We start from the raw sequence: 26,750 nt of genomic DNA, 5'->3' as shown, positions 1-26,750 counted from the left end.
CGACAAGTGCTAGAGAGGATGTGGAGAAAGAGGCACACTTATCCACCGTTGGTGGGAACATCAAATGGTACAACTGCTGTGGAAGGCAGTTTGGCGGTCCTCAGGAAGTTAAGTACAGAATTGCCATATGACACGGCAATACCATTGCTAGGTATCTACTCAGAGGACATGAGGGTAAAGACACAAACGGACATTTGCACACCAATGTTTATAGCAGCATTATTTACAATTGCCAAGAGATGGAAACAGCCCAAATTTCCATCAACAGACGAGTGGCTAAACAAGCTGTGGTATATATACGATGGAATATTATGCAGCTGTAAGACAGAATAAAGTTATGAAGTATATAACAACATGGATGGACCTTAAGGACGTTATGCTGAGTGAGATTAGCCAGAAACAAAAGGACAAATACTGTATGGTCTCACTGATATGAACAAACATTAGTGAATGAACTTGGATAATTTCAGTTAAGAACAGAGGTCATCAGGAGATGGAAATAGGGTAAGATATTGGGTAACTGGAACTGAAGGGATACAGGTAGTACAATGGGAAAATTCAGAAATGGATAGCACAATATTACCTAACTGTAATACAATAATGTTAGAACACTGAATGAAGCTGAATGTGTGAGAATGACAGAGGGAGGAGGACTGGGAACACAAATGAAATCAGAAGGAAAGATATACGATAAAGACTGAGACGATATAATCCAGGAATGCCTAGAGTGTATAATGATAGTGACTAAATGTACAAATTTAAAAATGTTTTGCATGAGGAAGAACAAAGGAATGTCAATACTGCAGGGTGTTAAAAACTGATGGTAATTAATATTTTAAAATTTTAACTTCTGTGTGAGACTAAAGCAAAAAATACTTATTTGGCACAAAATTTATATTTCGACTAGTGCAGTTCCTAATATAACTTATGTGGACAGCTTAATTGAACACCATAAGTACATGGAACCTTGAGTAGGGCATGAAATTTTGTAGGTTTATCCAGAATGATGAAATCCCAGAAGGATCTGAACAGTGAATAAAAAAGTATTTGCTAAGTCCCCTTGGGGGAATGGTGAGAAAAGGGGAAAATTCAACTTCCCTAAGTAGAGAATTCTTGATATTCTCACAAGCAGTGGGGACAACCAAAGCAACAGGCTGAGCCCCCAATCCTGGGGCTTGTTCATATGAAACTTAACCCTGAAAAAGATAGGCAAAGCCTACTCAAAATTAGGCCTAAGAGTCACCCTCAAAACAACCTCTTTTGTTGTTCAGATGTAGCCTCTCTCTCTCAGCCAACACAACAAGCAAACTCACTGCCCTCACCCTCTCTACGTGGGACATGACTCCCAGGGGTGTGGACCTTCCTGGCGACATGGAACAGAAATTCTAGAATGAGCTGAGACTCAGCATCAAGGGATCAAGAAAACCTCCTCCACCAAAAGGGGGAAGAGCGAAATGAGACAAAACAAAATGTCAATGGCTGAGAGATTCCAAACAGAGTTGAGAGGTTATCCTGGAGGTTATTCTTAGGCATTAAATAGATATCACCTTTTAGGTTAAGGTGTAACAAAGAGCCTAGAGGAAACCACCTGAAAATGTAAGCTGTGTTCCAGTAGCCATGTTTCTTGAAGATGATTGTATAATGATATAGCTTTCACAATGTGACTGTGTGGTTGTGAAAACCTTGTGTCTGATGGTCCTTTTATCTACTTTATCACCAGACGAGTAAAACATATGGATTAAAAATAAATAAATACTAGGGGGAATGAATGTTAAAATAAATTTATAGATTGAAGATTGAAACGCTAGTGCTCAATGAAAGGGAGGGGTACAGGGTATGGTATGTATGAATTTTTTTTCTGTTTTCTTTTGATTTCTTTTTCTGAATTGATGCAAATGTTCTAAGAAATGATCATGATGATGAATATACAACTATTTGATGAAAAAGAGAACGTTCATATTGTATGTTGTTTGGTTTGATACAAAATTTTTTAAAAAAAGGATAACAAGAGGGAAAAAAACAAGGATGCGATAGAATGTTCTTCATGGAGCTCATTATATGCAACATATCTTTTAGTCTATTTTCTAAAAGAACAATGGAAACATATTTGAGTATTTTCAAGAAAAGAAAAAACATTAATGTTGTATGAGGTTAACTAAATGTCAACTAAGTCTTATTAATAATCTAAAATGTTAAAACTTTTATTTTTGAAAAATAAAAATAAAATTTATTTACACACTTTAAAAAGTTATATACAATTTATATTTGTGGCACTGAAAAGATAACTACAATATTTTATATACAGTGATCCATTTTTGTAAATACATATGTTTCATATATGTGCAGAGAGAAATGTCTGGTATGTTTACCAAGTTGAATTTGCAATGATTTTTTGTTTGTTTCTTAATTATGCTCCTCTTTATGGTTTACAGCTTAACACATATTCCTTCTCTTTTTTTTTTTTTTTTTTTTGCATGGGCAGGCATTGGGAATCAAACCCGGGTCTCCAGCATGGCAGGTAAGAACTTTGCCTGCTGGCCACCATGGTCCACCTACCACATATTCTTTTTAAAATCCAGAGAAATAATATCCTTACTTCTTGTAAGGATGTACCTTTCAGAATTACCCCACTTTCCTTTCCAATGCCAAGACTGAAGATAAACACTTACAAAATCACAACCTACTCTTCCCTCTGGAACACCCTTACCTCATTATTTTGCCTATTATCTACCACCTACCATCCCCAATGCCTATTTCAGATTTCAACTCAGTTAACACTTCCTCGGGGAAGCCTGCCTTGATTTTCCTGACGAGGTCAAATACCCTTCTAGTTGCAATTGTACACACACTTGTATGAATATCTACTTCATGTCTCTTGTGTATGTATTAGCTTTTTGCTCATTACAGCATTTCAAGAACATAGAGCTTGGCAAAGAGAAGAGATCTGGTAAATACTTTGCTGAAGGAGATACAGATTTTGACCTCTTCCTTGAACTCCAGACTCACATATCCAATTGCCTACTTAACATCTTCTGTAGATGTTTGTCATCTCAAACTCAGTATTTCCAAAGTTAAATTCTTTATTTCTTTCCCTTCTTCCTACTCAAACTTCTCTTTAAATCAGTGTTCCCCTCCTCAATAAATTACACAACCCAACTGCTCAGGCAAATATTTTTATGTCATCTTTGGTTCCTCAATTGTTCACACCCTTTAACAAACCCTGTCAGCTTGTACCTTCAAAACATATCCCAATTTGACCTCTTCTCTCCACCTTTATCACTACCACTCTATCCCAAGCCATCCTCATCTCTCATTTTGAGCACCATATTAGTTCCTAAAAGTTCTGCCATCTTCTTTTCTTATGTGCCTGCAATCTATTCTCCACACGAAAGACAAGTTTTCTGATAACCAAGAAATCAGATCATGTCATTTCCATGTTGAAAACCCTCTGACAGTTACTAATTACACTTGACCCTAGATGATCTGGCCTTAACTAACTTCTCTGATCTAATCTTCTACCACTCTTACCCTTCTACTACTCCACTCTAGCTACACTGAACTTGTTAATATTCAAAAATGCCAATCATGACTTCCTGGAAGATGGCGGCTTAGTAAGACGCGCGGATCTTAGTTTCTTCTCCAGGACACCTACTAGGAGAGTAGAAACGATACAGAAAGCGCCCAAAGCCACAACAGAGATAAAAAAGACAGCGTACCCCATCCTGGAACGGCTGGCTGGCTGAGAGAAGCAGCTCGGGTGAGATCGCCGAGGCGCGCGGGCCTTACCGGGCGGGGTGGCAAGCGGCCGGAGTTACTCCCTTCCCCCTTCCCGGGCCGGCTGGGAGAATTGGAGAGGCGGTCCCCTGAAACAAAGACGGCTGGCGCCCACACCACGCGCAGCCCCCGGACCAACTGAGAGAATTGGATCGGAAACCCCCAGGCCGCGGAGAACGGTGACGTGTGGGGGAGGCCCCTTCCAAACCCGTGACTCCCGGGGAACGTGCACTCTCTCGGGCGGGCCGCTGCCGCTGGCGCCCTCCCGCCACGCTTGTTGCCCAGGGCCGACTAGGAAATTTGGACGGGCTCTTTCCCTGGCTGCGGCGACCAGCAACCCCCGCTGCGTTCGGACCCCGGGCCGGCTCAAGCCGTTTCGGCCAGCGAACCCCCAGGACGGCGAGAGTTTTCCAAAGTTTAAGGTCCCACAGCACCTTTTACTGGTGGGACCCGCAGACAAACGGGTGCCACGAGCGCCACCTACTGGGCAGGATAAGAAAAACAGAACCCAGAGATTTCACAGAAAAATATTACAACCTTGCTGGGTCCAACACCAAGAGAAATCTGAATAAATGCCCAGACGCCAGCAGCAGAAGATAACTGTCCACGCTCAAAAGATTGAGAATATGGCTCAGTCAAAGGAACAAACCAATAGCTCAAATGAGACACAAGAGCTGAGACAACTAATGCTGAATATACGAACAGAAATGGAAAACCTCTTCAAAAATGAAATCGATAAATTGAGGGAGGACATGAAGAGGACATGGGCTGAACATAAAGAAGAAATAGAAAAACTGAAAAAACAAATCGCAGAACTTATGGAAGTGAAGGATAAAGTAGCAAACATAGAAAAAATAATGGATAGCTACAATGATAGATTTAAAGAGACAGAAGATAGAATTAGTGATTTGGAGGATGGAACATCTGAATTCCAAAAAGAAACAGAAACTATAGGGAAAAGAATGGAAAAATTTGAACAGGGTATCAGGGAACTCAAGGACAATATGAACCGCACAAATATACGTGTTGTGGGTGTCCCAGAAGGAGAAGAGAAGGGAAAAGGAGGAGAAAAACTAATGGAAGAAATTATCACTGAAAATTTCCCAACTCTTATGAAAGACCTAAAATTACAGATCCAAGAAGTGCAGCGCACCCCAAAGAGATTAGACCCAAACAGGCGTTCTCCAAGACACTTACTAGTTAGAATGTCAGAGGTCAAAGAGAAAGAGAAGATCTTGAAAGCAGCAAGAGAAAAACAATCCATTACATACAAGGGAAACCCAATAAGATTTTGTGTAGATTTCTCAGCAGAAACCATGGAAGCTAGAAGACAGTGGGATGATATATTTAAAATACTAAAAGAGAAAAACTGCCAACCAAGACTCCTATATCCAGCAAAATTATCCTTCAAAAATGAGGGAGAAATTAAAACATTCTCAGACAAAAAGTCACTGAAAGAATTTGTGACCAAGAGACCAGCTCTGCAAGAAATACTAAAGGGAGCACTAGAGTCAGATACAAAAAGACAGAAGAGAGAGATATGGAAAAGAGTGTAGAAAGAAGGAAAATCAGATATGATATATATAATACAAAAGGCAAAATGGTAGAGGAAAATATTATCCAAACAGTAATAACACTAAATGTCAATGGACTGAATTCCCCAATCAAAAGACATAGATTGGCAGAATGGATTAAAAAACAGGATCCTTCTGTATGCTGTCTACAGGAAACACATCTTAGACCCAAAGATAAACATAGGTTGAAAGTGAAAGGTTGGGAAAAGATATTTCATGCAAATAACAACCAGAAAAGAGCAGGAGTGGCTATACTAATATCCAACAAATTAGACTTCAAATGTAAAACAGTTAAAAGAGACAAAGAAGGACACTATATACTAATAAAAGGAACAATTAAACAAGAAGACATAACAATCATAAATATTTACGCACCGAATCAGAATGCCCCAAAATACGTGAGGAATATACTGCAAATATTGAAAAGGGAAATAGACTCATATACCATAATAGTTGGAGACTTCAACTCACCACTCTCATCAAGGGACAGAACATCTAGACAGAGGATCAACAAAGAAATAGAGAATCTGAATATTACTATAAATGAACTAGACTTAATAGACATTTATAGGACATTACATCCCACAACAGCAGGATACACCTTTTTCTCAAGTGCTCATGGATCATTCTCAAAGATAGACCATATGCTGGGTCACAAAGCAAGTCTTAACAAATTTAAAAAGATTGAAATCTTACACAACACTTTCTCGGACCATAAAGGAATGATGTTGGAAATCAATAATAGGCAGAGTGCCAGAAAATTCACAAATACGTGGAGGCTCAACAACACACTCCTAAACAATGACTGGGTCAAAGAAGAAATTGCAAGGGAAATTAGCAAATACCTCGAGGCGAATGAAAATGAAAACACAACATATCAAAACTTATGGGACGCAGCAAAGGCAGTGCTAAGAGGGAAATTTATTGCTCTAAATGCCTATATCAGAAAAGAAGAAAAGGCAAAAATTCAGGAATTAACTATCCATTTGGAAGAACTGGAGAAAGAACAGCAAGCTAACCCCAAAGCAAGCAAAAGGAAAGAAATAACAAAGATTAGAGCACAAATAAATGAAATTGAAAACATGAAAACAATAGAGAATATCAATAAGGCCAGAAGTTGGTTCTATGAGAAAATCAATAAGATTGATGGGCCCTTATCAAGATTGACAAAAAGAAGAAGAGAGAGGATGCAAATAAATAAGATCAGAAATGGAAGAGGAGACATAACTACTGACCTCACAGAAATAAAGGAGGTAATAACAGGATACTATGAACAACTTTACGCTAATAAATACAACAATTTAGAGGAAATGGACGGGTTCCTGGAAAGACATGAACAACCAACTTTGACTCAAGAAGACATAGATGACCTCAACAAACCAATCACAAGTAAAGAAATTGAATTAGTCATTCAAAAGCTTCCTAAAAAGAAAAGTCCAGGACCAGATGGCTTCACATGTGAATTCTACCAAACGTTCCAGAAAGAATTAGTACCAATTCTCTTCAAACTCTTCAAAAAAATCGAAGTGGAGGGAAAACTACCTAATTCATTCTATGAAGCCAACATCACCCTCATACCAAAACCAGGCAAAGATATTACAAAAAAAGAAAATTACAGACCAATCTCTCTAATGAATACAAATGCAAAAATCCTCAATAAAATTCTAGCAAATCGTATCCAACAGCACATTAAAAGAATTATACATCATGACCAAGTAGGATTCATCCCAGGTATGCAAGGATGGTTCAACATAAGAAAATCAATTAATGTAATACACCATATCAACAAATCAAAGCAGAAAAATCACATGAGCATCTCAATTGATGCAGAGAAGGCATTCGACAAGATTCAACATCCTTTCCTGTTGAAAACACTTCAAAAGATAGGAATACAAGGGAACTTCCTTAAAATGATAGAGGGAATATATGAAAAACCCACAGCTAATATCATCCTCAATGGGGAAAAATTGAAAACTTTCCCCCTAAGATCAGGAACAAGACAAGGATGTCCACTATCACCACTATTATTCAACATTGTGTTGGAGGTTCTAGCCAGAGCAATTAGACAAGAAAAAGAAATACAAGGCATCAAAATTGGAAAGGAAGAAGTAAAACTATCACTGTTTGCAGACGATATGATACTATACGTCGAAAACCCGGAAAAATCCACAACAAAACTACTAGAGCTAATAAATGAGTACAGCAAAGTAGCAGGTTACAAGATCAACATTCAAAAATCTGTAGCATTTCTATACACTAGTAATGAACAAGCTGAGGGGGAAATCAAGAAACGAATCCCATTTACAATTGCAACTAAAAGAATAAAATACCTAGGAATAAATTTAACTAAAGAGACAAAAAACCTATATAAAGAAAACTACAAAAAACTGCTAAAAGAAATCACAGAAGACCTAAATAGATGGAAGGGCATACCGTGTTCATGGATTGGAAAACTAAATATAGTTAAGATGTCAATCCTACCTAAATTGATTTACAGATTCAATGCAATACCAATCAAAATCCCAACAACTTATTTTTCAGAAATAGAAAAACCAATAAGCAAATTTATCTGGAAGGGCAGGGTGCCCCGAATTGCTAAAAACATCTTGAGGAAAAAAAACGAAGCTGGAGGTCTCGCGCTGCCTGACTTTAAGGCATATTATGAAGCCACAGTGGTCAAAACAGCATGGTATTGGCATAAAGATAGATATATCGACCAATGGAATCGAATAGAGTGCTCAGATATAGACCCTCTCATCTATGGACATTTGATCTTTGATAAGGCAGTCAAGCCAACTCACCTGGGACAGAGCAGTCTCTTCAATAAATGGTGCCTAGAGAACTGGATATCCATATGCAAAAGAATGAAAGAAGACCCATCTCTCACACCCTATACAAAAGTTAACTCAAAATGGATCAAATATCTAAACATTAGGTCTAAGACCATAAAACAGTTAGAGGAAAATGTTGAGAGATATCTTATGGATCTTACAACTGGAGGCGGTTTTATGGACCTTAAACCTAAAGCAAGAGCACTGAAGAAGGAAATAAATAAATGGGAACTCCTCAAAATTAAACACTTTTGTGCATCAAAGAACTTCATCAAGAAAGTAGAAAGACAGCCTTCACAATGGGAGACAATATTTGGAAATGATATATCAGATAAAGGTCTAGTATCCAGAATTTATAAAGAGATTGTTCATCTCAACAACAAAAAGACAGCCAACCCAATTACAAAATGGGAAAAAGACTTGAACAGACACCTCTCAGAAGAGGAAATACGGATGGCCAAGAGGCACATGAAGAGATGCTCAATGTCCCTGGCCATTAGAGAAATGCAAATCAAAACCACAATGAGATATCATCTCACACCCACCAGAATGGCCATTATCAACAAAACAGAAAATGACAAGTGCTGGAGAGGATGCGGAGAAAGAGGCACACTTATCCACTGTCGGTGGGAATGTCAAATGGTGCAACCACTGTGGAAGGCAGTTTGGCGGTTCCTCAAAAAGCTGAATATAGAACTGCCATACGACCCAGCAATACCATTGCTAGGTATCTACTCAAAGGACTTAAGGGCAAAGACACAAACGGACATTTGCACACCAATGTTTATAGCAGCACTATTTACAATTGCAAAGAGATGGAAACAGCCAAAATCTCCATCAACAGAAGAGTGGCTAAACAAACTGTGGTATATACATACGATGGAATATTATGCAGCTTTAAGACAAGATAAACTTATGAACCATGTAATAACATGGATGGACCTAGAGAATATTATGCTGAGTGAATCCAGCCAAAAACTAAAGGACAAATACTGTATGGTCCCACTGATGTGAACGGACATTCGAGAATAAACTTGAAATATGTCATTGGTAACAGAGTTCAGCAGGAGTTAGAAACAGGGTAAGACAATGGGTAATTGGAGTGGAAGGGATACAGACTGTGCAACAGGACTAGATACAAAAACTCAAAAATGGACAGCACAATAATACCTAATTGTAAAGTAATCATGTTAAAACACTGAATGAAGCTGCATCTGAGCTATAGGTTTTTGTTTTGTTTTGTTTTGTTTTGTTTTGATTTTACTATTATTACTTTTATTTTTTTCTCTATATTAACATTCTATATCTTTTTCGGTTATGTTGCTAGTTCTTCTAAACCAATGCAAATGTACTAAGAAATGATGATCATGCATCTATGTGATGATGTTAAGAATTAATGATTGCATGTGTAGAATGGTATGATCTCTAAATGTTGGGTTAATTTCTTTTTTCCGTTAATTAAAAAAAAAAAAAAAAAAAGAGAAGGGATAATTGGAGATGAAGGGATACAGACTGTACAACGGGACTGGATATAAAAACTCAGAAATGGACAGCACAATACTACCCAATTGTAATGCAATTATGTTAAAACACTGAATGAAGCTGCATGTGAGGTATAGGTTTTTTGTTTTTGTTTTTTTTGTTTTTTTTCTTTCTATTATTGTTTTAATTCTTATTCTGTTGTCTTTTTATTTCTTTTTCTAAATCGATGCAAATGTACTAAGAAATGATGAATATGCAACTATGTGATGTTATTAAGAATTACTGATTGTACATGTAGATTGGAATGATTTCTAATTGTTTTGTTAATTCTTTTTTTAATTAATAAAAAAAAAAAAAATCTCCTCTCAGTACCTTAAAAAAAAAAAAAAAATGCCAATCATGCTTCTACCTCAACATCTGGCACATCTACCCATATATTTGCATGAATCACTTAGTTACTTCATATATGTCTCTATGTCTTGTCTTCAGAGCCCTTTCCTGACTCCCCGCAACCAAAATAAAATAGCCCCTGCCATTCTCTAGCCCATTGAACTGGTTTATTTTTCTCTACAACTCTTCTATATGATAAACTATTATGTACTGATTAGTATATGTGTTCACTGTTTTTCTGGTTGGAAAGCAAACTCCCTAAGGGCAAGGATGTTGTTTTTAGTGCATATCCTCAATGCCTCAAAGAGGGTCTATTATATAGTAGGGACTAAATGGATAAATAAAATGCAAAAATGCCTGGACAGCACAGAAGTCACATCTCTAATTTCTTTCCTAGTAAACAGGGGTTTATCGCTCAGATTCTATATCAAAATAGCATTAAATGGGCGGGCCGCGGTGGCTCAGCGGGCAAAGTGCTTGCCTGCTATGCCGGAGGACCTCGGTTCGATTCCCGGCCCCAGCCCATGTAACAAAAACGGAGAAACAGAATACAATAAAACAAGAAAATGTTTAAAAATGTTTCCCTTTCTTCCTTCCTTCCTTCCTTCCTTCTATCCTTCTTTCCTTCTCTCTGTCTAAAAAAAAAAAAAAAAAAAAAAAAAAAAAAAAAAATAGCATTAAATGTTTTAGAAAGTATGTAAAAAAAAAAAAAAAGCTTTAGAAAGCAAACCATGAGAAGCTAGCAGTATCTTCATTACAGCATGCAAGTGAATACTCAACTCCAAATCAAACAAACCCACTTTAGATAAGAGAAAAATATTTTCTTATTTGGAGCTCATATAAGTATACATTATACATTAATCCTTAAGTATACATTACACAGATATTTTCTCCATCATACAACAGCTTAGGAAATAGGATCAGAGGGACTGAGCAACTTATCCAAAATCAGCTACAGTGTGAAAACAGTAGACCATGGTCATCTTAGTTAAATTCAAACCAGTTATGGAAGCAAATTTTTCTATTTATTGATGTGGTAATGAGAAGAGTTATACTAGATTTCCATCAATATAAAACAGCAGAGAGAGGGGAAAAAAAAAAACAAAACACCTTGGTAGCAATCAAGTAGACACATACCCTTTTCCAGGCCCCAGTTTGGGAGAGCCCACTCCCTCTTTTGTACGAGAAAGAATGTCTCTGACTCGGAGAGCAGCCAACGGATCCTTCTCTTTCCCCTTATCGGCCAAGGCAGTAGGACTGAGGTTCAATATGAGGAAAAGGCTGTTTAACAAACACCAGGCACCCAGCAACTGGAAGTTCTGATAGTGCTATTGTAAAAGGCACAAAATAAAATAATGAACACAGAGATATTCACATCTTAGAGATAAGACATGAATATAGCAAAGACATGTTTCTTACCTCACCACCAGCCCGGCGGGAATTGCTAATTGCTTGTCCAATCATGTCATAGATTTCAAGCTGTCCAATATATCAAACACACAAAAATTTGAGCAAGTTGCCATATTTTATTATAAACACTAAATCCTACCTAAATTAACTTGAAGGGTTAAGTATCCTAAGGTCACTTTTCAAGGATCTAATTCCACCATACTTCTGTTGGATTGTCATACGGACCTGACTTCCTCTTTTCATTCAGCTCGAATGTCAACTTCTCAGAGAGGTTTTTCCACCTGATCTTAAGCAGAATACCCAGTCCTACAACAGGTCACATTCTATTACATTTATTTTTTCTATGCACTTAACACTATCTGAAATTAACTTGTTTACTTTATGTCTCCACTGCAAATACAGTGACATATACTAAGAAAAACCTCACAAATATTTGTTAAATGAATAAATAATCTTTCACAGGATCCACTACCACCACAATCTTGCAGTATTATCTGCAAAACCAAGAGAGAAAGGCAAGCACTTATTTAAACCAATATATCAAATAAACAAGCCAAATGCCCACTTCTTAAACATGTCCAAGGGAAAGGGATATAGAGATTACTCTAGGTCTTTTTCTCTATCAAGGAAAATAATGGAACTGGCCACACTCCATCATATGAACAATCAAGGCAACCACATCCCCAGGTACATGGCTTACACATTTCTGGACAATAGTAGCTGCATCACTTTCATAGTCGTCTTCTTTGGAGCTTGTGGACCCTGTCCTCACTTGTTGGGCACTACCCACATGAAGGATGGCCATACAGGTTGCCACACTCACACCTGAAAAAGATGAACAGATTTCACTTCTCAATAAAGAGCATTCCCAAGAATCTACCAAATCTGAAATAAAAACCCACTCTACCCACAAGCAATTTCAAGATTTAATTACTGAAAATCCCATACCTGCTATTTCTCTAAGATATCAAACCCGAATCCTTTTCCAAATTCAAATTCCAAATCACAAATTTCAAGCACAAAACAAATCTGAGATCTTTAAAGCCCACTATGAATTTTTAAGAAATCAATGACTACCATTGAGACCCATGTGGTATTCTTAATCTAAATTAAGAAACTCCAAATGAAAAACCGCAAAGATTAAATCAGGCAACTAAAACACTGGTGATTGGCTTGGTGGGAGCATATTCTTGTGCGTACCTTAGTGCTCTATTTTTATTGTTGCTGCTCTCATGAAGGCCCTAAATGTGTCTTGCCTGAATTACCACAAATTCCTCCTAACCGATCTCACTGCCTTCAATATTTCCCCACACCAAAATATCCTGCACACTACTACGTGAATGTTCTTCCTAAAATATAGCTCTGATTCTATCACACTTTGGTTAACAAATCTTTAATGATCTCTACTAACTAAAGAATATGGTCCAAATGCCTACCTAAATGTGAATTTCTAAGCCCTCTGTGATTGTGCCCTATTCTTTCTTTCCAGGTACACAGTACCTACTAAACATATATGGACTTAAACATACACATATACATTTATGCAGCATGTTCCCCCAAACTCTCGGGAACTGCTTTTTCCTCTGCCGAAGGATACTCAAGCTGAAACCCTATCTGCCCCACAAGATACAACAAACTTCTTCATGACTACTGACTCCCTCAATTGAAAGTGAACTCTGCTCTCCTCTAAATTTCCTTAGCACTTTCTCTCCACATTCATTTTCTTTTATATATAAGAGTTATGTACTAATATTCTCTAAGAGACTGTGAGGGTTTTTTGCACATACTCAAGATAAAGCTGTTACATGGGGAGATGAATCAACATCAGTAATTTCTTAACGCTCACAAGATCTGGTTTACAAGACTGTTTGTCCCACCTTTACTTGTAGAACCCAGTAAATATCTGGGACCACCAAGGATTACTGATTTGGGTTAAGAAGTCACTGTGACAACTACTTAAGAGAGTGAACACCAGCTACCAAGTTCCATTTCCAAGATAGCACAGTCAACAAGAAAAAAGGGGATTTTATGGGCGCATGAAGAATAACACTAGTGTATCTACCAACATGAACAGGTGCCACTTATTTCATGAAGCCTTCCTCAAATCTGCTCCCACAGCAAGACTAGGTCTCTCCTTTCTTTATACGCCCCAAATATTTGATACTTCTATTATTGCTTTCATTATCTCCTGTTTTATGTTGTGCTGTGTAGCCTTGACTCTCTCCAATGTTTGATTATAGTCTCCCTGATGGCAGAGATTTCACGTTGTTCATCTCAATATTTTAACAGTACCTGGTATTTTGCCTTGCACACGGTAGATATTTAATATCTATACATACTATGAAATCAAATGAGCATATAACACAATGTCAGGATTTGAACAGTAGGACAGTTTACAAAGATTCCTACTGAAACTTCACTTCACCTGAATGAGATGATGATCTTTGGGGGAAGGGACCAAGTAAAGGAGGAAAGAGTAGAATACCAAACGGATGTTTGTGGTTTCCAGAAAGTATACCTGTGCTTGACTGAGAAAATGAGACCAGACACATTAACTTCTCACCTGCATACAGGCAACTTAAGCTGAGGACTGTCACGTCTTGTAAACGAGAAGGATTGAGGGGTTCCAATACAGGTAGAGAAAGAGTATCCAATGCCATAGTTACATCAATCACCAATGAATGAAAACTGTAAGATAACAGACAATATTGACAAAACTCTCTTTCTTGGAATCATTTGATTCTTAATCTGATAAGTAAAGAAAATTAACATGCCATAAAAACGAACCAGTTATATCTCTTTTAATAGCATCATTAGAATGTAAAGTTTACACCCCCTGGGAGCACCTTACCCATTCCGAACAGCAGTGGCATCTGCTACAGTTGCAGGCATGATGAAGAAGGAATTAGCCAACACTGCATCTTGAAACCGATTGATATAGCGAAGGAAATATGGCAGGTTCAAACACACACGTAGTAACTTCTCTGAACCACCTAAATTAATGAAAAGTCTTGACCTTACAAACAGGCTTCTGTCTGCTGCTCGATTCTTCTCCACATGGAAGAAGCACACTTAAAGAATTTTCAAAGGCAAAGGAACCAGCTTTCTGGAAAAAATCAGAGTCTTACCAAGCTCTTGAAGACTAGCCACATTCTGAGCTATGAACACATTCTTGGTTTTGATAGCAGATGCTTGATCTGTAGATGGCTGCTCATCATTTTCTCCTTCCGTCTGAAGAGAATCATAAGATATGAAAGACCTATCAAGAGAGCTTTCATCTGTTCCTTGTGGGATGCCCTGGAGCTCAAAATCACAGCTATTCTTCCAGACCCCCCACTCCCCCAGTTAATAATGGGAAAATTTCTCACTAATGTTGGAAAAAATAAGTCATTTTCCCAAAATAAAAAATATATAGCTATCAAAAATATATACTACAGGGCGGGCCGCGGTGGCTCAGCGGGCAAAGTGCTTGCCTGCTATGCCGGAGGACCTCGGTTCGATTCCCGGCCCCAGCCCATGTAACAAATACGGAGAAACAGAATACAATAAAACAAGAAAATGTTTAAAGATGTTTCCCTTTCTTCCTTCCTTCCTTCCTTCTATCCTTCCTTCCTTCTCTCTGTCTTTCCTTTAAAAAAAAAAAAAATATATATATACTACAGCCAAGTGTAGTGCTACCTTTTAAAGAAACTATACATGCTTTTTATATGTTTATTTGTACTGAGAAATGCCTAGAAGAACGGTAACCAGAATAGCAGTACCTGTGGATAGAAGATGTTTGCTGAGTTCTACTTTTCTGTTTTGCATTCTTTCCCTTTTTTCCCTACCATAGGCATGTATTCCATTTTATATCATAAACATAAACTGTTACTTATTTTTTCTAGCATTACTGTCTTAACAAATCCCACAGAGTTGAAGACATGGGCCTTCACATTAGGATGAAGTAACTCACCAGAGTCTGTGGGCTGCTGGGTGGTGATGAAACAGTTCTAGGGTTGAAAACTGAAGTCAGCTGGTTCAAAAAATTCATCTGTACCTCCTTCTGCCTCAGTTCTGGGCTTACTGGTGAGGCCAGCTCTTTCTGATCTTCCACTATAATAACACAAAGGTTAAAAATGGGATGAAAGTGGAGTCATCAGAAGGCAAAACAGGAAAAAGTTGGCCACAGAGGTGGTCAAGCAACCAAGTCTGACAAAGGAACACCCACCATCTGAAAGTGTCTTCACTGTTTGTGGCAGCTTGGCAGATTTCATCATTGCTGTAAATGTGATAATTTCGGTTCTATCTAGTCTGCTACAGCCAGTGCATAGGCCCTTGATCAGGAGAATCAGGTGTTTCTGAAAAGAAAACAAACTCAAATATGTCTACTCTTTGGGGAGGTTCTCTTTGGAAAAGCCAAATTCAGGTTCATATCAAGAACTGCAACTGGGAAAAAATACTAAAAGAGAGATTGCAAGCTAATGGTCCTCAAACCAGATCCGGCTTTCAGATTTGTCTTATTTTATTCATGTGGGGTTTTGAAAAATTTGAAAAAAATGGCTAACTTTTTAAAAAATAGATTTATTTTCTTACCTCTTTCAAAAATTCACAAGATAAAGCAACTTTGAGTCTCCATTTCCGCCTGGCCACAAATAACTGAAGCCAAATAGCAATTAGCCCCTTTAGATGGGGCATGCATGCTGTACCAGGGGTCAGCAAACAACAACCCTAATTCAGCCTACCACCTGCTTTGGGAAATAAAGTTTCTTGGAACACACAGCCAAGCTCATTCATTTATGTAATGACTTATAGTTGCTTTCGCACAACAAAGGCAGAGTTGAGTAGGTGCAACAAAGAATATGGCCCATAAATATTTACTATCTGGCCTATTACAGAAAAATGACTATACATGATTCCTGCTCTATGCCATTCCTCTAGTCAGACTCATATCTACCTCAAAATAAGGGCCAGAAACATGCTCAAAACTCATACCTGGGATACTGCACAAGCCTCATCCGGATTCTCCAGACGCAGGAGAGAAAACTCAATCAAGACTTTACAAGCTGCTGCCACCGATTGAAGTTGGTTCCGAGGAACTGAGAAAGTAATAAATGTTACTTAGCCTCAGATGACTGTAAGTCACTTCAGCCTCACAGTCAATAAAAACAAGCAAAATGAGCGATGAGTTTCACATGTTTATATCCAGAACAAATGCCTCAAGAACCAAAAAAAAAAAAAAAAGTCATCTTGTCATTAATACCCATCAATTGCTTATACACGATTTATTGTACATTTACTCAAAATTAAAATTATTATAACAATAGCAAATATTTATGTAGCACTTACTAAGTACCAAACACTTTAAATACATTAGCTCATTTAATCCTTAAACCAATACAATGGGTAGGTACTATTATTATCGCCTACCCCACTTTTAACAAATGAGAAACTAAAACAGAGAGGTGAAAGGATTTGTCCAAAGTTACAAAGTTTAGAATCAAATCTTGGAAATCTGGCTCTAGATTCATGCTCTTAACCACTAGACCAAATTACACCTTTCCCAGGGGTTCTAAATGCTTTTTCACTAGGGGTTTCCAAAAGAGTTTCTTCAAGCTAAATGTGATTCTTCCACCAGTACCAGTGCCTATAATAAAAAAGTTGAATACTGAAAATTATTCAGCAGCTCTAGAGTTTCGTTTTCTTGCTTAGCAGGGTATTCAAGTAAACAAACAATTAGAATTTTTCAAAATTATTAGAATTAGAGGTCCCTGGACCAGACAAATCCTGAAATACAACGGGGCCAGCCTCTCCAGAACATCGACTAGTTTCATTTCTCTACTCCATATTATCAACATCCCCTTCCAACATGAAAAAGTTAGAATGGGCATACTCAATACCCCTAAAGAGTGGGAGAAAGATCAAAGGTGATGGTGGAGGTATACAGAGAAGGTAGGGTTTAACAAATGAGTATGAGTGCTGAATGATTATATTGATATTTCTTTTAGTCTCTAGTATCTTAGAGCAGCTGGAAGTAAAAACCTAAAATTGTGAAATCATAGCCCATACCAAACTCTGAAATCTGTTCTATAACTAATTGTTGCGATGTGCCTTGAAATTTATTGCTTTTTTGTATATATGTACCTTTTCACAAAAAGGGAAAAAAAAGTCAATTATGATAACAAAAAATATATATATATAAATAAGCAGAGAAAAATTTCCAGGAGGTATGATTACTTTCCAGAAACCTACAACCACAAATTGGGTTCCTATGTCAGATAAGTCCTGAAACCCAGAGGGGCCAGCCTCTCCAGAACATCAACTAGCTCCATACCCCATCCCATATTGTTGATACCTCTTTCCAATATGAAAAATTTAGAATGGGCATAGCCCAAATACCCCTAAAGACTGGGAGAAAGAATAAAGGAGAAGGTGGAGTTATAACAGAGAAGATAGGATTTAACAAATGAGCATGACTACTGAATCTTTACATTGATATTTCTTATAGTCTCCAATATCTTGGAGCAGCTTTTCTGTAGGGATGTTTCATAAAACTTATCAACAGGCCCTCTGAACATAATCAATATTTATGCCTCTGAACAGGTTACTCCACAGAATAAAAAGATATCAAAAACCATACAGAAAATTATATGCAAAGAAGGATGTTCAATACAGTTTTAGTTAAATAGCAGGAAGTCAAAACAATCTGAATATCTAACAATTGGAGTAAATTATGATCTAGCTATTATAGATTTTGAAGTAGCCAGCTGAAAATCACATTTTCACAAAATATTTAACAACCAAAAGAAATTGTTGCTTTACAATATGAAGTGGAGAAAGTACATTGTAAGATTTTACAGTACCAAGTTTGCTTTAAAATTTTATGTAACCGTTCAAAAGGATTAGAAAGAAATACTTATCATCTTTTGTTATTGGATTTGGGGGAGGCATATGGGATAATTTTTATTTTCTATATTCTTCTGTATCTTCACAATTTTCTACATTGACTGTAATCAAATGTAAACTTGTATGTTATTAAAATAAAAATGGGCTTAAAGCCAAAAAATTATTGAATTAGGTTAAAAAATAAATTAAAAATACAAAAATCCAAAAATAGTGTAAAATAAGGGTTTGGTCACCTTTTGGGTAGAAAGTTTAAAAAAAAAAATAGAGAACTGAAGTTGAAATCCCTTCATATTCCAGAGAATACAAAAGGAGAATTTGCTTTCTCACCAAAATCAAATAAGGAATAGAAAGGTATCTTGGTTAGTGGTTGCTAACCCCAGGGGTCAGTATCCACCCTCCCTCCAAAAAATTAACACAGGAGTTAGGACATGAGTAATCTAAAATAAATGCTTTTGATTAAGAAGGTAAAGGAGATTGATTTAATGGGTTTTGAAGTAGGTGTCCAATCCCAGTAGACTTTAAATCTCACTTGGGGGCCACGGTGGCTCAGCAGGCAAGAACGCAAGCCTGCTATGCCAGAGGACCCGGGTTCGATTTCCGGCGCCTGCCCATGGTAAAAAAAAAAAAAAATCTCACTTGGCTAGCCTAGGTAAGGGTAACTTCTGGAGCCTCATCATAACTAACAATTGTACAGCTCAGACTTCATTAACAGCTTATTCAGACAACTTAACAAAAAGATAAACAATCCCCCGATTCACAAGCCCTCAGAAGGGCGTGACTAGAGTGGAATACTTACTGAGGCTACAAACTGTTGTGATGTAGTGGGTGGAAAGTGCAACAAAAGATGAGTAAAATGGCTCATACTGCTTCTCATGGTGCAGGATTTCTGATTCACTGCAAAGAAAATAATTCAGCCAACATTTATTGAGTGCTTACTATGTCAGATACTTGCTTTACCTTATTTAATCCTTGTAACAACCCTACTTGGTAGTTATAATTATTATCCCTATTTCGTAGTTGGGGAGATGACTCAAGAGCATTAAAACTGAGCACTTTGTCAGGTTTAGTGAGTAATAGAAGTTAATAAACAGGAAACATTTTCAAACTCATTTGAAATTAAAGATATGCAATCAAAACATAACAGGATACCATTTTGTCTTACATTATTGATTGGCAAAGAATACAAAGTAATTTTTCCTTGTGCTAGCCGAAAGTGTAGTCTAGGGCATTCCTAAAATACTGTTAGTAGGAAGACAGACTAAAACCCATCCTGAAGACCAAATAAAGCTAATCCATAATGCTTAACTTAAGTTAACTCAAGGTAAGATATCTTCCAATCAGTGCTAAAATCCAAAACTCACCTAGGTATCATAGTTCTTCCCTTTGTGTAAGGTAAAGCTAGATCACAATAGATTCAGTGATTCTTAACCACATTTCTTTTTCTTAGCTGAGGTTATGTCCTTCTCTGTGAAAATCTGCAGTCCAATTCAGTCTAAAGGCTAGATATATTTACTTTATCCTCTCTTTCCAAACCCATGCTAAACCAGAATCCACACAAAGGCAAAGTCCAAAATGCATTTTATTAAATGAGAAGAACAGAGGGATTTGGCTAAATAGTTTCTTCAATGAGTTAAATCTTCAGCAAGAAATATCAGGCGAGGGAGGGAAATATAAACAGAATCAGGACTTCATTCACTGAAGGCAAGCCTATCGGTTGCCAAATGATAAGTCAATGCTCCAAAAGTGCCAGTGTGAGTGATGAGCCACATCAAATAATAGTTGGCTGTCTGGAATTGCAAACACTTTGCTCTTTGGGGATTTATCAAGAATAAATGGGCATTTATAAAGGATTAGTCCCTTTTCTTGGAAAAACTCCTTTACCAAGAAAAAAATATTTATGGAGCACCTATGATGTGCAAGGATCTTCCTGACCACCAAAAATTTTCCCTGTTTGTCAACTGAGGTAAAAAGGAGGAAACAAAAACCTCTACATACCAAGTGCTGCTCAAAGTTTCTGGTGATCATCATACTGTAAGGCTCATATCCTACCATATTCCCTTGCTTCTATCTGATATATATTCAGTTACTCTCTATCTTTATTCTTTCTTATTCATTGTTCTAAGATTTCCCCATTTTCTTATTTGATGTTGTATTTTACTGAGTTATTTACCTTTCCTGCTTTATTTCAAAGGTTCATAGATGCTTAGCACCGCTTTTTCCAGTTTACCAAAACTAACAGAAAAATGAATACATCCAAAATATAGGAATACATTCATTTAATTGCCCAGTTCGATGTAGCCACATTGTGATTTAACTAGTCCCACTTCCTGCCCTACATTTCCCTTTCCATACAACTGTTTTATCTCAATAAGAATACACTTGGGGAAAGGTAGACGCTGGCACAGGAAAAAAAAAAAGCAGCAGCAGCAGCAGTCTTGAGCTCCCCTTATAATCTGCAAAGGGCAACAAAGGAAAAACCAATGAGAAATGAATTCTAAAAAGGCTTGAAGGAGGGAGTAGAGAAACAATGGGCATGTGGCCAAAAAGGGCAAAGTCATATCCCTTGATTTTAAAGAAACAAATGTTTATGAGTTACCTAATAAAGATGTGTTTCACATTTTCTTAATCCACCTTCATTTCTCAAGAATCTGATATACCAGAAGGTGCAAAGAAATGGGAAAATGGAAAAAAGGCAGGAAGTTGGGTAGAAAGGGGAAGAATGAAAAATGTGAAGGCAAATATAACACAAAGGAAGGAAAATAATGAGACCTAATGGTGAAAGTATGTCTCTTCTCTGGCTGGTCAAGCTATTTTCCTGAAACACCAGATTCTTCCATAACACCAGTTTTCTTCCATACTAAATGATGCAATGCAGAGTACAAATGGAAACTGCAAGCTGAACAGTCAAGTCAGAGAAATCTAATTTGGTGTGTAAGTAAAAAAGAACTGGCTACTCTTCCCTATGTGGGAATGACATCCAAGGGTGAATGTCTCCCTGGCAGTATGGGATCAACAATGACATCCTGACAAAAAGGGGGGAAAGAAGTACAACAAATAAGGTATCAATGGCTGAGAGAGTTCAAATAGAGTTGGAAGGTTACTCTTGCACAAGCTTCAGTTAGACATTGCTACTTATTATAACTTGCCAAACCCCAACCAAAACCACTCCTGCCAATCCTAAAGAATACCTAGGGCATTATATAAGATTCTACAAAAGTTCCATGCACTAGGATAATTTTCCAGAAACCTACAAACCTCCAGATGGGTCCCTGGACCAGTAAGTCCTGAAATGCAGAGGTGCCAGCCTCTCCAGAACATCAACTAGTTCCATCTCCCTATTCCATATTATCGACAGCCCCTTCCAACATGAAAAAGTTAGAATGGGCATAGCCCAAATACCCCTAAAGAGTGGGAGAAAGAGCAAAGGTGACGGTGGAGTTATACAGAGAAGGTAGGGTTTAACAAATCAGTATGAGTGCTGAATATTGATATTTGAATATTGAATATTGATATTTCTTTTAATCTCCAGTACCTTAGAGGAGCTAGAAGTAAAAACCTAAAATTGTGGAATTGTAACCCATATCAAACTCTGAAATCTGTTCTGCATCTAATTGTTGCAATGTGCTTTGGAACTTATTGCTTTTTTGTATGGATGTTATTTTTCACAAGAAAGAAAAAAAAGAGAAAGAGAAGTATAACAGAGAAGATAGGATTTAACAAATGAGTATGACTGCTGAATCATTATATTGATATTTCTTTTGGTCTCCAGTGTCTTGGAGCAGCTAGAAGAAAAAGCGAAAAAGCATGGAACTGTAACCCATACTAACTTTAAAATCTGTTCTATAATTACTTATTAAAATGTACTTGGAGTAGTGTCCTGTAGCTACTTGTTGAAGAGTGCTTTGAAAACTACTTCTTTTTTCTTTCTTTGTTTTGTATATGTCATATTATACAATAAAAAAAAGTTTAAAAAAATGTACTTGGTGTAAAATTCTCATCTGCCATGCAGGAAACCCGGGGTTTGATTCCCAGCCCATGCACTTCCGAAAACAAACAAACAAAAATTCAACAATGGTGCTGCAGTAACAGAATACTCACATGGAAAAACAATGAAATGTGGCCCTCACCATACAGCATACAAAAAAAAAAAAATGTACTTGGAAATTTATTGTTTTTTTTGTATATATGTTATATTTCACAATGAAAGAAATGAAAGAAAAAAAAAAGAACCAGCTAGGATCTGCGAACATCTAGCAAAGATTTGAAGGGGCAAAATAAAAAGACAGGCTTCACTTCCCTTCTCCCTCTTAGATAATTTACTATTCTTATCCTCTTTGTAAACTGTGGAAACCCCACAAACTTCTTTCCTATCATCAAATTTATGTTTATTTCTTTCATGATATTTATGATCATGTTTAATCATTTTTTTTAAAGTTACTGATTGTCTGCCATGTGTCACGTGGTAGCTATCTAATGTATGTTAACCAAAGAACTGAAAGCTTTCTTTCAGATACTTCCTTCTCACACTTTTGACAAACTCATTGTGAACATGATACTAAAACATGAAAACATTAGTCACAAGGACTAATCTCACAATTATACTCTAAATTTTAGTGGTGGGCTCTTTTTTTGTGGATCAATTACCAACTTATATCCTTCAGCAGATACGCAGTAGTAGGAAACAACTGACAAGGACATTGTATCAGCCTTCCCCTGCCCATATAGGTCTCTTTGGTCTAATTTTTTATCAAATAGCTGAAAGACTAAGACTCTCTCAAAGAGTTTGACCACTAAAGAGACAGGGACAGCCATAGGAAAGATTGGTTTAGAGGAAAGTAGCATATTTTTCTTATCTACAGAGAGTGGATCAAATTGTTATTGAGTGACAACCAAGCTCCACCATACTGTACAGAGTTAAGAGAGGAATTCTCTAGTTGATACCACCGAAAACAGAAAGCTACATTAAGCAATTATACTAATCCCACATGTGGCCAGTGCTCAGCTGAACTGGTTCTAGTTGCATTTCTGGTCTGAAAAAGTAATGGTGCTAAAACGGTTTTCAGCCTACTACTAAAAGACATGTAAGCTACAGGGAGTAGAAATGAAAATGAACACTTTTGAGAGTATGCACACCAATTTATCCACGCTAATCTATTCCTCCGTTGTTTCAGAAATAGCTGGGATAAAAAGAAAAACTTCACAAACATGATGTGGGACCAGGAATTTTTTATCTACCTTTTATTCAAACTTCAAGGTCAATTCCAACTATAAAAGCATGAAAAATACATACTGTGACACTAAAAAGTCTCTTTAGAGCATGTATCATCATCCCCAATGGTCAAGAGACATTCAATGGTTGACCAGCTGACAGATAGGAAGTAAGAGTTGGCATGATAGTGCCAGAGCACCAAAAAGTGAAGCAGAGAGTAGCAGATTGCAACAGAAAAATAGAAAGTCCCTGGAGACAAGGAAGAAAAACATAGTAGGCATAACAGTAAGGAGAAACATATGAACTACAGAAGCTGGGAGTGACAAGCAAGGAAGGACAATAGCATCCTGGGCACTAAACCAGGGTTCTAAACCTTTGAACAACTACAAAACAAATCCCTCCTCAGCATCTGTACAATGTTGGCTTTGATCTGATTATAATTCACTGTCCACAAAATAATTCCACAATTCTGAGATCCTTATTTAATGATTTTGAAAGGCATATAGAAATAACACATTAATAGTAGGATACTAATCTCTATGTTCTAAAATAGGGTGAAATTATGCCCCACTGGCCAAACCTAGCCATTCATCTGCTTTTGTGCTGGCCACCACTAAAAATAATTTTTATATTTTTAATGGTTGAAGTAAAAATCAAAAGAAGTTTATTTCATGACATGTAAAAATCATGAAATTCAAATTCAAATTCAGTGTACACAAAAAACATTTTGGAACCCAGCCACGCCTACTCATTTATGTATTGTGTAGGGCCTTTTTTCGCCATACAAAGGCTCAGCTGAGTAGTTGAAACAGAGACCTGCAGATATTAATTATCTGGCCTATACAGAAAACGTTTGTTGATACCTGTTCTATATCCAACTCAAACACTTGATACACTTAGTTGTTTTAGCTGTAAAGAGCTTTTAAACCAATCTGTTTCTTCTGGAAATTTTTCTTCTTAATATCATACTCCTCTCATAGAGCCTAAACACAGGAACAAGCTTTCAACTTTGAGTCACAAAAACCAGAAAGAGATTTCGAGGATCTTGCCTTCCAATAAAAACTCGTGTTATTAAACACCCATCAGCTTCCACTTGTCTAAATCTTGAAAAGAGATCTTGCTAGTGTCTATAAACACATGCAACTCTTGATTATCTCAGCTAATACAGGGTGTGGGAGGGCCTGCTAAGACTTATATGGCAAAATTCAAACCTGGTTTGGCATATGTGGTTTTGGCTCAAGTTTGAGGAGGTTGCTTAATTTAGTTTAAAAGGCATGGGCCCAGAATACATGATGAACAGAGGGTGTTAACTAATTTTATAACCTACTCAACTTATGTCTATGAAAACACAAAAGCAAATGTTCTAAAAATAATGGAACATTGTGATTATAAGTAACACACCTGTATGATTCAGGAAAAATACCACTAATTCAAATGTTTAAAACAGTGAAAAAGAAGCTACAAAACACAAGAGCAATATGTTTGATCCTTGTTTACATCTTCAGAACATTCTTGGCTTAATGACTGTCTAGGAAAATCCACCTGTAAAATTAACTGTGAAGTTACAAACCCAACCACTATTTTATTATAATTGAAAAAACAAAAACCCAAACAAAAAAACCTTCTGCATCCAAAAGCATCACAAACCTAACAATACTAATAATAAGCACAATATAAACAATTTGTCAGATCATGGGCCTCCCTCGAGTAATAAATAGTAAGTTCTAACCTTCTGGATAGCATTTAGATATACCCTTGATGGCACGAAGCTAAAATGACCCAGTTCGCAATGACAGGGAGTTGCTAAAATAAGGTTTGGCTAGAAAAATGAGAGTGAGACCGGCAGTAAAAGCATACATCTACCATTAAATTCATGAAAGACTGCTTTGACTATCTTAGGTTGGGAGTAGGAAGGCACTCTGCTATCACCACCTTTCTATGAGCACAACACTCACAATCCAAGAATCTGTACAAAAAGTTAAATCCATGTAAAAGCAAACCAACATCCTCTTTATTAAGAATCTGAAGATATTTTATTTAAAGGAGAAAGGACTCCTTCTTTAGAAAAACAATCACCTCTTAGATCAACACGCTGAAATGTTTTTAATCAAGGACAATTACAGTAGAAATCTACAGTAAGTGCAACGTAAAACAAAAATCTTCACTGGTTAAGTAGCGGCTGGAGCCACAAGAATAGTACGTGCCCCCCAGTGATTACAGCGACATGGAGAGACCTTTATTAAAGTATGTGATAGGTCTCCAATTTAAACTCCCGGCTCCTCTTCGGCCCCGGCCCAGTTTAGAGCGGGATGAGTGCGGACGAGAAATGCAAACTCATTCATCAGTCTCTTGACCTTAAGACAGAGGGCAGACCCGGGGACGTTCCCATATAGCGCGATGCACCTCAAAGTCAATCCCAAATGTGTTCGGCCACGTTCTCCCGAGAGAGCATCCTCTAAAGTTTTACTCAGAAGAGGAAATTGAGGCAAATTTACATAAGGTGGCGGAAGAGACTCTGGACAAGCTCTCGTCTCCCAGGGCCGGGGACCTCTGGTCCGTGGCTGGGGCTGGGAGTTCCCAAGCGACAGAAGGCGGCCCGGGAAGCGGGTCCAAACGATCTGATACGACTTCCCCTCCCCCTCCCTGCACCCGCCCCGCCGGGGCCGCCGCCCGGTACCTCTCGATGACCGAAGCCACCAGCTGCGGCAACTCCTTCATCTCGAAGGCGGTGTAGGACGCGGACAGCAGGGGCCGCACCGCTACTTCCCACCCTGGGGTCGCGTCCATACTCGCTGCCGGGGCCCCAGACGCCGGGGCTGCTGCCGCCGCCGACGCCGCCGCCTCTTCGCCGCCACTCGTCGCCATTTTCCGTCGTACTACTGCGGCTCCCTCCGGGGGCTTGCCACCGGCCCAGCGCCTCCTCCCGGGAGGGGGCGGAAGTGACGCAATCAGTGCGTCAGGCTATGCGACGCAGTCGCAAGTCAAAAAACGACGTCTTCCTTCACACTCTGGGTAAGCGGCGCGAGAGAGCGGAAGGCTGAAAGCAGGTGCTGCGCCTGCGCAGAATTTAGCACTCCGGGGGGGGCGTTAACCTCTGCGCCTGCGCACTGGGAGTTTTCCTGTCGGGAGGAATGCTGCTTTCGGGGCACCTGGGAAAGGTGAGTTGGGGACCTGGTTTCAGTTGGCAAGTTCAACAGA

The 26,750-nt window shown here is 38.0% G+C and overlaps 1 protein-coding gene across 14 annotated transcripts in view; it reads right to left on the bottom strand.

Moving 5' to 3' along the window:
* The window catches only part of UBR4 (ubiquitin protein ligase E3 component n-recognin 4), a 154,827-nt gene extending 128,343 nt beyond the window's left edge, over window positions 1–26,484 (bottom strand). For 10 of the 14 annotated variants that reach the window (XM_077151062.1, XM_077151075.1, XM_077151065.1 and 7 more), the window contains exons 1-11: window positions 26,230–26,484; window positions 19,140–19,237; window positions 16,433–16,536; window positions 15,669–15,798; window positions 15,414–15,553; window positions 14,590–14,692; window positions 14,313–14,454; window positions 14,025–14,149; window positions 12,162–12,286; window positions 11,471–11,530; window positions 11,189–11,379 (exon numbers count right to left, since the gene is read on the bottom strand). In XM_077151062.1, the coding sequence (XP_077007177.1) occupies window positions 11,189–11,379; window positions 11,471–11,530; window positions 12,162–12,286; window positions 14,025–14,149; window positions 14,313–14,454; window positions 14,590–14,692; window positions 15,414–15,553; window positions 15,669–15,798; window positions 16,433–16,536; window positions 19,140–19,237; window positions 26,230–26,417 (1,406 nt within the window). In that variant the 5' untranslated portion in view covers window positions 26,418–26,484. The remainder of the gene's footprint in view (window positions 1–11,188; window positions 11,380–11,470; window positions 11,531–12,161; window positions 12,287–14,024; window positions 14,150–14,312; window positions 14,455–14,589; window positions 14,693–15,413; window positions 15,554–15,668; window positions 15,799–16,432; window positions 16,537–19,139; window positions 19,238–26,229) is intronic. The other 4 variants (XM_077151067.1, XM_077151071.1, XM_077151072.1 and 1 more) reach the window with 1 other exon arrangement.
* Window positions 26,485–26,750: the final 266 nt, after the last annotated feature.

This window comes from Tamandua tetradactyla, chromosome 2 (assembly GCF_023851605.1).
Source record: "Tamandua tetradactyla isolate mTamTet1 chromosome 2, mTamTet1.pri, whole genome shotgun sequence".
NCBI classification, from domain to species: Eukaryota; Metazoa; Chordata; class Mammalia; order Pilosa; family Myrmecophagidae; genus Tamandua; species Tamandua tetradactyla.
Note: the sequence above shows the minus strand (reverse complement) of the source record. Positions and strands in the feature narration are given on the sequence as shown.